We start from the raw sequence: 11,038 nt of genomic DNA on the forward strand, positions 1-11,038 counted from the left end.
TCATGGGTGGTCATGTGTTTGAGCTGAACCCTGCTTTTCAGGTATCCAGCTGTCACTGTGCCCAGGCAGGTATCGTCAAGTTATATATGGATAAAGTTATGAGTATGGACTGGGAAGAGGATTAAAACTTGCTAAGAGTGGATTCTGAAAGGGCCTCTAAGAAAAGCAAAATATAAGTAATTTCAGTAAATATAAGTTTAATTATTTAAATAAGTCCTGAAATACTTATTTACCAAAATAAGTATTTCAGTAAAATGTGCTGCTTTTGATCCTTTGCAGTCATTCCTTCTAAATTAAATCAGCAAGTGTTAGAGCAGATGGGCTGGTGTAAACCAGTGATTTAACTGGAGCCAATGAAAAGATGCCAAGAGCAGCTGAAGATTTGGGTACTAAAAGGGAAAACAGAAAAGATGTCCCACAGATTAAGTATTGGGGTACAGTAACATCCTGAAATGAGCTATGATGGCTGGGCCCTTGCCATATGTTTACCTCTGTCTCCTAGGAAGGCAATGCAAGGGGTCATTTGATAGTTGGAATTGCTATTCAGGCAGGTGTGGTGGGCTTCTTTTCCAGTTTTCCTGCTACATCAGTTGTAATTAGATTTAGATTTATGATACCCTCTTTATTCAATGGAGAAATCCTTTGAAGAGTTACTCTTAAAAATAGTGGGCATTCTCTACTTTAAGAAAACTGAGTGCTCTGTTTTGGGCAAAGGCTGTACTAAGAAATGTGTGTCCTGTCAATATAACAGTGATGATGAGCTGATCTCTAAAAGAGACACCATCAAGTGATACTTTTATAGTTTTAAAAACAAAGTTTAATTGTTAAAAGTTTCAACATTAAAATGCATCAACGTTTTATGAGATGGAAAAGTTTCCTCTGCCGTAGGTATTTGCTGATGATCGATTCTTCTAGGACTTTTTCATGAATTCTTGTTAATGGCCTCAGATCTCTGAGAAAAACTTCCATAAAATATTTGCTTTGGAAATAAATATAAAAGCATAAAAAAAGTGGAATATCCTTGTTACCAGAAGCCTAAATGTCGTAGGTGAAACAGTAGAGCTATTAACCTTTGAATGTCTGTCTGTCTCTCCTCACATCTGGCTACTAGTACAGCTTTGGCTGAGATGATTGGCATTTCCTAGGCCACATGGTATTAGGCCACTTTTGTTTTCAATAAGCACTTCCATTCCAGACTAAGTTATTTTTAGAAGGGTCTACTGAAAATATTTTTAAAATATGGCTGAAGAATGCAGGATCTACATACATTGCTAAAGAGGGAAATCAGGCTGTACAGCCAGTTAGAATAAAATTAGCTACCTACTGGTTGTATTGAACTTAACAATTAATGCATGGGCATTGTTTGGAGGATAAGGCACCAATACCCTGGATTGTCTAAGTGTAAGGAAGTCTCATTATTTTTACTGGCAACTTCACAGAGTGAAAAAATGGAGTTCTCTCTGAAATCTTAATTTATTCTAATCAACATTGTTGATTAGAATTTTTCAGGATTTTAAACGTTGGCAACAATTCAGTTGTTGGTTAGCTAGTAAATATCTTAAGACTTGGACAGACAGACGAACTGTTTAACAGTTAACAGTATAACTAGTATGCTGCTACAAAACTCTGTACAATTTGGGGATGGTTTCATGCAACAAAACGGGAAGAGCCTATTGAAACTCCCTCACCATATCACATTTTCCAGCATTTTGTTTACAGTTTTGATAACTTGAAGAGGTTTAAACGTGTAGCCAGGCAGGATGCTCCAGTAGCATATCGGATCTCTTTCAGTATGCCAATCCATTCCTTCTTTTCATCATCATACCTGCGTTTAACAAAATAAGGTCAGAACATAGCTTCTTAAAATTTGAGTTTGATGCTTCATCACACATACATGAAAAGGAGGATAGTCCAACAAAGGCCTGTTGCAACCATGTGCTGAAGGATGCTACAAAAGACTGCTTTTGTTCTCTAGAACAGAACAGAAAGATGTTTTTGTGCATTTGAGTTGTCCTTTTCCTCGTCCCTAAAGCTTGTTGCTGGCCTGTGTCATACTTTAATTACTCCTATAAAAGCTTCCTCCTTGTCTTTAGTATCCCTTTGGAATTTCTTCGGATTCTGACGTACAAAGGTGTTTTTTCTGGGAATCCTTCTGCCAGTTAAAACTCCTGAATTACCTTAGCAACTGAAGAGTCACAGCAGAGGTGGGATGTTTCATCACTGCTACAGTGATTCAGATAAAAAAAAATAATCTAGGAGACAGGGATTTCTGATTCTCTTGGAACAATTACTTCTTTGACTATTAACACATGAATATGTACAAACTTCTGTGTATACAGGCTTTTCTGCCTAAGAATGTCACGAAACAGAATGTTTTTATAGTACACTTACAAGGCTAAACCTGCAAGAGATACGGCAACTTACTCTCTTTAAAAGAGTAAAAGAACTGAAGATCATGACTCAGAGTGTTCAAATTATTAGTAGGTGGAAGTAGTCATTAGATCCAAGTCTCATGTTTATTTGTTACTTTCTGACAAACATTTCTGTCTGTCAGCAAGTGCTTTACAACCTGTGCTATGGTTCATTTCCAGAGTTAAACAGAAAACTAATTTTACCCTCCAGTGTCTACAAACCTCAATTTTAGATACGGCTTTTCACCAGGAAAGTGTGATTAAAATTAAACTTACTTCCATATGTCAGTGACTTCGCTGGGTGCAAATTCTTTAGATTCAAGCTGAATCATTGCAAAGCCTCCAATAGCATACAAGGCTCCACCTAAGGTGACTAAACTGATGGAACTTCTCTCTTGGGGAAATTCAGGCATAATCTCCCACCTAAAGATGAAAAGAAAAACCTAAATTAAATAAACACATGAGAAAAGTGAATGCACTAAAATACACCTCTGGGTGACATCAATTCAGGCACCAAGGACCGCTTGAGTGAATGGTTTAGTAAAAGGAAAAAATTCTGAGATTTATCAGCAGTGAGTTGCAGTGTCTCCATCCCCCCAGGGACTTCCTGCAAGTCTTAAGTGACCGAATTACACCGTGATGACAACTCTTCCCAGAGACCACTTCTTACAGGTCACCTGGTCCCATCATCAGTAATATGCTTTATACAGATGTCTTGTTCCCCAGCTGCTCTCATTTTTTCCCTATATGCATTTTGGAAACTATTCATTTCAAGTGGCATTGACATAATAATTTGAATTTAAAAAAGGTCACTGGAGTTCATTAGCATAATTTCAAAATTTCTGCCAGCTCACACCTATGAACATAGAAAACATACAGACATCCCACTTCTGGATAATGTCAACATCAAAACTAATGGGCTAATTTGTCTCTCCCACTTGTGACTTGACTGTAACAAAACAGAGTAAACCATGACAAGAACCTGCAGATTTTTCAGAACACAAGTTGCATGTGTTTCTGAACAATGGAAGAGAAGAATGTGCCAAGCGTCACGGTAGCAAAATGACCTTTACTTTCCTTTGCTTCCTATGGAAGGCGTAAAGTCCAAAGTTCCCTCATAGAATTATGCATATAGAAAATGTGCATAATTCACATTTTGTATTGTTAATTTTTCTAAGCAAGTTTCTTTGGGATAGCATATATTCAAGTTAAAGCTTTTGTTGTGAGGTTGCAATGCCACCTGTCAGTGAAGACAGCACAGCCAAATGTGTTTATATACAATAGAAGTGCTTATTAATAAAATAAAGGTGCATCCAGGACCATTTACAAGTTTAAGCTATCATAATAAAGCTTTGCTGATATTATTTTAAATGAAAGTTTGTAAATAGGATCATAGGAAGGAAAAGTAACAAAAGTAACAGAAAGGAAAATTAATAGTAGAAAGACACAAATACAGAGGGTATAAACTCCTGGAAAAGAATAAACATTTGAGGGATGTTGGCTGCAAAAGATTCTGACTGTGAGGAAGAACACTGGAACATATCTGGACCAAAAAAGTAAACTAATTCCAGGTGTGACTTACTCTCTTTTGTCATTACTTTTTCTTTATCGTATTTCAGAGCACACACTTAAAACTGAAAGTCTTCCTGGAGTTTTCATATTAAATAAATAAGCAGAACTATCTGCCTGTTACTAACTAGTGGTAAATGGTATTTGCTGTGACAAGTTAAGTGAACAGCAAGACATCACAAGGCCACGTACCCGAAGGACATTCAGCTAGTCCTGTTCTGGCACCAGATTTCTCTTGCTGGGGTTTCACGTTCAGTGCCAGTGCTGTTTCAACTAGATTGTGCAGCCCTTGCCCATCCCTCCCACTTCTCCCCTCTTATGCCAGCACAGCTGTTTCTGTGGCTGTGTGGCCAAGTGAAGTGGGAAAGTAATCAGACTTAAAAAAAAAAGATTAGGGGGTGGGTTATTTTCACTACATGAGCTCTTTGATCATGTTTGCAATATAGCTGTGCTAGCATAGAAAATGGTGGGGGGGGCAGGAAAAATGGCCAGAGATGCAGGCTCTTTAAGATGCTGCTGCTGTGGCTAAAGATGTGAATGTAGACCAAGTGTCTCAGCGGGAGTACAGGCACCTGAACACCTTTGTGACTCTTATCTCAGCGCTCCTAAAAGCCTAGATGATAAAACATTTGCTGAAAAACGGCTTGAATATTGCACTCACTTATTGGTGGTCAGATCAAAAGCTTCAACAGATGCTGTAAGGCCTTCTTCAGTGACGCCACCTGCAATGACAATCTTGCCCTTATGGATAGCTGTTCCAAACATCGAGCGAGCCACTTTCATTGGAGCCAGGTCTCTCCAGTCTCCTTTCTTGGGATTGTATACAAATAGTCTATTAGTGCACTTCCTGGGGAGGAAAAAGAAAACTTGTGATCACTTCTTTTGGCTTGTTCCAAGTGAGACCTAGTTGAGGTGAATTGTTTGGGTTTGTGTAACACCTCTTTCCTCTCCATGAGAACCTTTCTTGTATCTAATCTGGGAATCTTTGCATGTCTACAGCACACTAACCACATCCATAGAACTACATCAAATGTTAAATGCTGCTTACACAGGGCAGCAATTTCACTGTACCTTACAGGAGAATAACAATGTCCTTTCCCAGTGTATTCTATTCAGATGGTTTTGTGAAGAAATGGATGACAAAGGTTATAAAAGAAAGATTATAGTACTGTTTTGGCTGATTTGTCAAGCTTGTATCTTAAGTGTCCACTATACAAACACTGAAAAATTACCACCACATGCTCAGTGTGAGTAAAAACTTTGATTTTCCTAACGTTATACCCATTAAGATACAATAGGCATCACAGGTCAGAAAGTTTGAAAAACTGACACAGTAATTCCATGGCAGCTAAATATTTCTATCTGGAAGGCAATAATACTTTCAGTGAGGGTCATCATAGCTATATATTACTAATGTGTCTCCAATGTAAGTAAAATTTGTCTTGGAAATAAGTATGGTCATTAAAATAACTAGTTGGGATTACAATTTATATGCAATTTTACCTTATAATGGAAAAGATACCCTATATACCATAATGTGTTCCCCTCTGCCAAATTGTTAGCAACCTTAATCCAGAGATTTAAAAAAGGGAGACCCTCATTTCTGAGTGTGAGGGGAAGTAACCTCTAAAGGACCAACCAAATCATGTCATAAATTGTCATGAAAAGACTTAGAGACTCACTTATCATCAGTTTTTCCTCCAAGGCAATATATCAATCCATTGTTTGAGATAGTAGCATGGCCATATACTTTGATGGGTAGTTTTTTGATCTCACCCCATTTCATTGCTCTGGAACAAGAAGAGTAACCCTGTTAGGCTCTTTCAACTAACAATGGGCTATTTATGTGTCCTCAGTGGGCATAATTAAATTTTAAACATACACAGGATCATAGCACAATACTGAATCTAGAGACTCCTCAGTGCGAAGGTCCTTGCCTGCAATTACATAGATCTTGTTGTCTGACTCTCCCAGGCCAAAGAGACACCTGGCTGACGGCAGTGGAGGAAGCGCAACCCACTCACCAGCGACGCTATCCAGCTGAAAGAGCATCAGAACAGGAAGTGTTAGGAAAGGCAAATAGTAAAAATCCACACAACAAACATTGTTCCACAAAATTGCACTCAGTGTCTCTCAACAACTCATCTGCTCGACTGCAACCTGCCCTTCCCTCAGTGCAGCTCATGAGTGATGACTTCTACCCACCCATGCTTCATGGTGCTGAGACCTAGCAGAGTCAATGCCACACAGCTCTCTTTGCGTCTGCTCCACCTCACTCAGCCTCACAGAGTTTCTTTGCCTCTTTATTAAGCTCTTCTTCCTTGTTCAAAGGTCCCTCACTCTCTGGGTTCCCTATAACATGTTGGAAAGAACAAGTTGTTCTTCCCGCCTGAAGGGAGCAGACACTCCTGCCATTCCACACCTACACATTTAGCCTGTTGTGCTCATCGCTACGAGAGATGCCAGACATGCTCACACCGTTCCTCTTCATGATCAGGAAATATTACATGGCAAATGGCACAGATGTTTCTTCTGCAATCCCTAGAGCAAAAGAGGTGGTGTTTCATCACAAATACCCTCAAAAGCTCCTCAGATCTCTGATGGCACAATGAATAAAGACTTCACTCCTAAGCAAAAAAGGCAGGCAGTGCAGCTCCACTGGCAACAATACTGATGTCATCCCTACTGAGGTGCTCTCACGGCTGTCTCAAGTCACATCCAGTATGCTGAAAACACCTAAGGAGAAGCAGCAGAAGGAGGACAGAAGAAAAACAAACAAACCAAACCAGTATTTTCCTAGAACTGTGGTGCTTAGTTTTTGTTTTGATCTGAGAACTTACAATTGAACCTGAATGCTCTCTAACATTCAAAAAGAGTATTTTCTCTCTTCTATTGCATAGAGATTTGCTTCACGATGTACAGGAAGGGAAGGTAAAATGTGAGTTTGCATGAGTGTAAAGGCAAGAGAAAGTTCAGTCAAAGTAATCAGATCTGGGTATAGCTCAGTGACATCCTTTTTCCAGAAGTATGTTCCACAGTCAAGGTCTCCATGCTGAAATGCATCTCCCAGATTTGATAGACCAGCCCTATTGGACAGGGAGTTTTATTGCAACAGTGAAATTTAGATTCATTGCCCCAGTAGCTGGATCTGGGTGGCGTAATGGGGAGAAGATGTACCCATCACAGATCACAGCATGCTTAGTGAATCAGTCTTGATGATGACTTATCTACTGATGATAGGGCATAAACTAGTCATGCATTTTTGAGCCCATGGCAGCCTTGTTTTCTCCTGGGTTGCTAGCTACCAAATAAAATGGTAACAGGTGCCTCGCTGGTGAAGAAATGGAGATCACTAAGTGAAAATCAGTTTGGCACCATATTCACATTTTAGAGGGAACAACAGTCCCACGGGTAACAGAGACAAGTATTTTAACTATAGGCAGTAGCAGCAGCAAGCAAGGTTAAAGATGACAAGCAAGAGAGCAGGATATCAGGAAATAGACGTAGACATATAAAGTAGGATTCTGAAAACTTCATCAATTTTTAATATGAATCTCAAGGTTTAGTTTTTCAGAGACCCCTTTCCAGTAGCCTGAGACTTAGACTATTCAGTTCTGGATTCAATATATTATGACATCAACACAGTATTTCTATTAGAATAATATTTCTGTAACAAGTTTTGCACTTTAGTGATTAGTGTTTTACACCTACATAATAGTGCTAATCCCTCTCTAGCAAGCTAAGACTTCTCTCTCATAAATAGAACAAACGCCTGAAACCAACGCTTTCACTGTGTGTGAAATCACAGTGAGCCATACTCATATAAACACTTAATATTTACATTTTCAAATATCTGAAGGCTTTAAAATTCTGTCACTGCTTATCACTCTGCTTTATTTCATATTGAAACAGGACCTACTTTCACTCTTTTAGGCCAATGTGCCTAAAGACAGGACATGGCCAGCAGCATATTGCATAATTCATCACAAGATAGTTTAAATATCCCCCAAAGCACGTAGCCAGGTAGCTAAAAACACCACAACATTAGTTTATGGTGTAAACCTGCTATATTGTATTTTTGCTAATTTTTCTGATATATGTTGCAGAATACAGTTTGTATTAATTGGCCTTATATTTATACAGATTCACAAAGATATAAAATTACACTCTTGGTTGAAACACAGTATTTACTGTACTGACATTGACAGTTTGCCAAGAGAAAGAACAACCTTCTACCTCTAAATTATGTATTTCAGAATGCCCTTAGGTTTTCAAATGTAGATGTGACAAAAGGACTTCTGGAATTTTCGTGACAAAAAAGTGGCATTTAAAATATGCACATTACTGCTGTAATAAAAATATTTCAGATGCAAAAAAAAGAGACATCTCATTAGATCTGAAGCAGCTAAGCACTCAACTTTCATGGAAGTTAACAGAAATTCACAAAAGGTATTTTACAAAAATATGATTAGGCTTAAACTTTGGCACCTGTACCATGAAAAATCTGGGCCTTAAACAATGACAGCCAGTGCCTAGATATATTAATCCTTTTAACCTTTTCTGAGATCTCATCAGGGGCTTGATCTTGAAAGAGAAGATGCAAGTCCCTTGGTTTCTTTTATCTCTCTGAGACAGGAATAGCTCTCTATAGGTAGTTCTCTCCAGCGACCATACAGAGACTAGACAACTCACTTGCACAGACTCAGAATACTTTTCAGTAACTCTTACAGGCACCTAGTATTGCACCACCAATTACAAAGCTTATACCTGGAAGAAGTATGACTGGAAAGGCTGATCCTTGTTCTCCTCTTCCACATAAAGTCCTCCAACAATGTAGACCTGATTTTGTTTGGTGACTATACTGGAATGATTTCTGGGAATCTGTTCTGCCAGGGCTGCTAGGTAGCATTCGTTTTCAAGAGGATCATAAGCTACTGCAGCAGTGTCATTAACCAGAAGAATTAGGTCTTTGACAAACATGCCGTGCCTGGGAAGGTCATTTAGGTAGCCAGGCAGTAAATCTTCATCTCCTACATCACCATTCACCTCCCCTTTGGTTGACTTTTCTGTACCTTTGCTAGAGTCGGGCAGTTTTCCAGCAAAAGCATCCTTAATAATCTTTACTTTTTTCTGAAGGTCTGAGTTGCTTTTAATTATATCATCCTTCTCAACGTGTTCTTTGAAATATTTTTCTGGCATAAGACGAAAACGTATGCAGTCAAAAATTTCCCCCAGGCTCTTCACTCTGTTCTCCTTGTCTGTTCGGACCCATCTCATTACTGCTTCAAATACCAGTTCTTCCTTCTCTACATTTAAGCTGTCAGGTGAAATAACTGAGATAAGTTCATGCGGGGCAAGCTGCATGAAGTCCTCTTCTTTGCAGATCTGCACAAAATGATCTGAAACAAAATCACGGGCAGAAAATGCAAGTCTTGGGCAATCAAGCAGAACACCCAGTCGGAGGATGGCCAGGCAGTTACCAACAGCAAGCCTCTTCTGAAGATAGGAGACGCACACAGTGAATACAGAAGGGATCTGAAAGCGACTGGCCAAAGCAAAAATATCTTGCACATTAGAATCATTAAGATCAATACTTGCTGAGTAAAGGTATTTGACAATCATATCCAGGATGTTGGGGTCAACATTATCTAGAACTACCTCCTTCTTTTTCTCTTCATTTTGCTCAGATAAGAAATACTCACGAAAATAAGGGCTACATGCCGACAGAATCAATCTGTGGCAAGGCAGGCTTCTGTCACCAGCTTTTAGAGAGCAATCTATAAACTTCTTCTCTTCAAGGAGTTCCTTGAGGCCATCCTGAAGAAGGGTGGATTGGTAAAGTCTGAGCTCTTCAGTGAGTTCCCTTTGGGAATCCATTTTGCAAATACTTGGGAAAGGGGAGGGAGCAGAAAGCTTTAGTTGTTGTCTGCCCAAAGGTCTGTCTGTAAAAAAGGCAGACCAATGTGCTTTGCCCGGCCTGGAGCCTCTGCAACTTAATCTCGTCAGCTAAATATAGGTACATACTCTTACAGGTCGGAATTTAGGGTGGATGGTTTGGAAAAAGAGTTGCTCTCGCAGCTGTCAAAGACTGAAAGAAGCAACTGTTGATTTTAGTCACTATGGTCAGGTTTTGCCATCATTCTCCACAATGAATCAATGAGATTACGTGCAGTGTAAGAAATTATTTGACTTGAGTAAGGACAGCAGAATCTGACCCTCAGTGAGACAGCTATGAGCAAGATTGTAAATATACATGTTACCAAATATTCTGGAATAGAAATATTAATCAAGTTGTCAGCTGCAACTCCTGTTCACTTTTTCAGACCTGCTTAATACTTCTCATTGCTGCAGTCATAAAGATGTTAAAAAAATCCAGATCTTTGCATCAATTATCTATACTCTAAGATTATTTTTTTACATACCCCTATCACATCTGCAGTTTCTTCAGATATTGATAATAAGACTATGAAATTAATTTTGAGCTTCTTAATATCCATTTGGTTGTATTTATTTGTAAACAAACCCCCACTGTTTAGACATAAAATATTCAGGTAAAGTTCTGCTTTCAAAAAGAATTTAAAATTAAGTCTCCACTCCCCCTTAATAAACACCATTCTTAATTTCAGATAATCTGCAGACATTATCAATCCTTTTAAATTCAACTGTACTGGAAATGGTGTTAACTGCTGTTAAACAAAAGCAAAACCAGTACATAGGAAAGGTAGAACAGAGAATGAAAAACATGTAATTCACCATATTAACATTATTTAATGGATGTGTAATTTAAAAAACCTAAAAAATTTCTGTATTTAAAAACTAAAAAAGCCCCAAATCAGACTAGTTTGAAAAGTGAATGTGAATTTAGAAAAATTATGCATATGTTGAAGGTTTCACAATTTAGACTGGGAACATTTATATTTTTATTAAAGGTTGTCATACACATCCAAAACAAATTTGCAACTTTAAGTTGTTTAATGTACCTTGATGGAGGACTGTATTTTGCCCATATAGAGAATGCTTTTTAGCCATATGGTACATTCTTTGAGTGTAATGGAAAC

General features: G+C 38.5%; 1 protein-coding gene across 2 annotated transcripts in view; it reads right to left on the bottom strand.

The window, feature by feature from the left end:
• Window positions 1-10,927, bottom strand: part of KLHL41 (kelch like family member 41) — a 13,627-nt gene extending 2,700 nt beyond the window's left edge. Inside the window, exons 1-6 of one of the 2 annotated variants that reach the window (XM_074873274.1) lie at window positions 8,748-9,940; window positions 5,863-6,020; window positions 5,663-5,770; window positions 4,642-4,827; window positions 2,688-2,834; window positions 1,689-1,825 (exon numbers count right to left, since the gene is read on the bottom strand). In XM_074873274.1, the coding sequence (XP_074729375.1) occupies window positions 1,714-1,825; window positions 2,688-2,834; window positions 4,642-4,827; window positions 5,663-5,770; window positions 5,863-6,020; window positions 8,748-9,857 (1,821 nt within the window). In that variant the 5' untranslated portion in view covers window positions 9,858-9,940 and the 3' untranslated portion in view covers window positions 1,689-1,713. Of the gene's footprint in view, window positions 1-794; window positions 1,826-2,687; window positions 2,835-4,641; window positions 4,828-5,662; window positions 5,771-5,862; window positions 6,021-8,747 lie in introns of those variants that run through there. The other variant, XM_074873275.1, reaches the window with a different exon arrangement.
• Window positions 10,928-11,038: the final 111 nt, after the last annotated feature.

This window comes from Strix uralensis, chromosome 6 (assembly GCF_047716275.1).
Source record: "Strix uralensis isolate ZFMK-TIS-50842 chromosome 6, bStrUra1, whole genome shotgun sequence".
NCBI lineage: Eukaryota > Metazoa > Chordata > Aves > Strigiformes > Strigidae > Strix > Strix uralensis.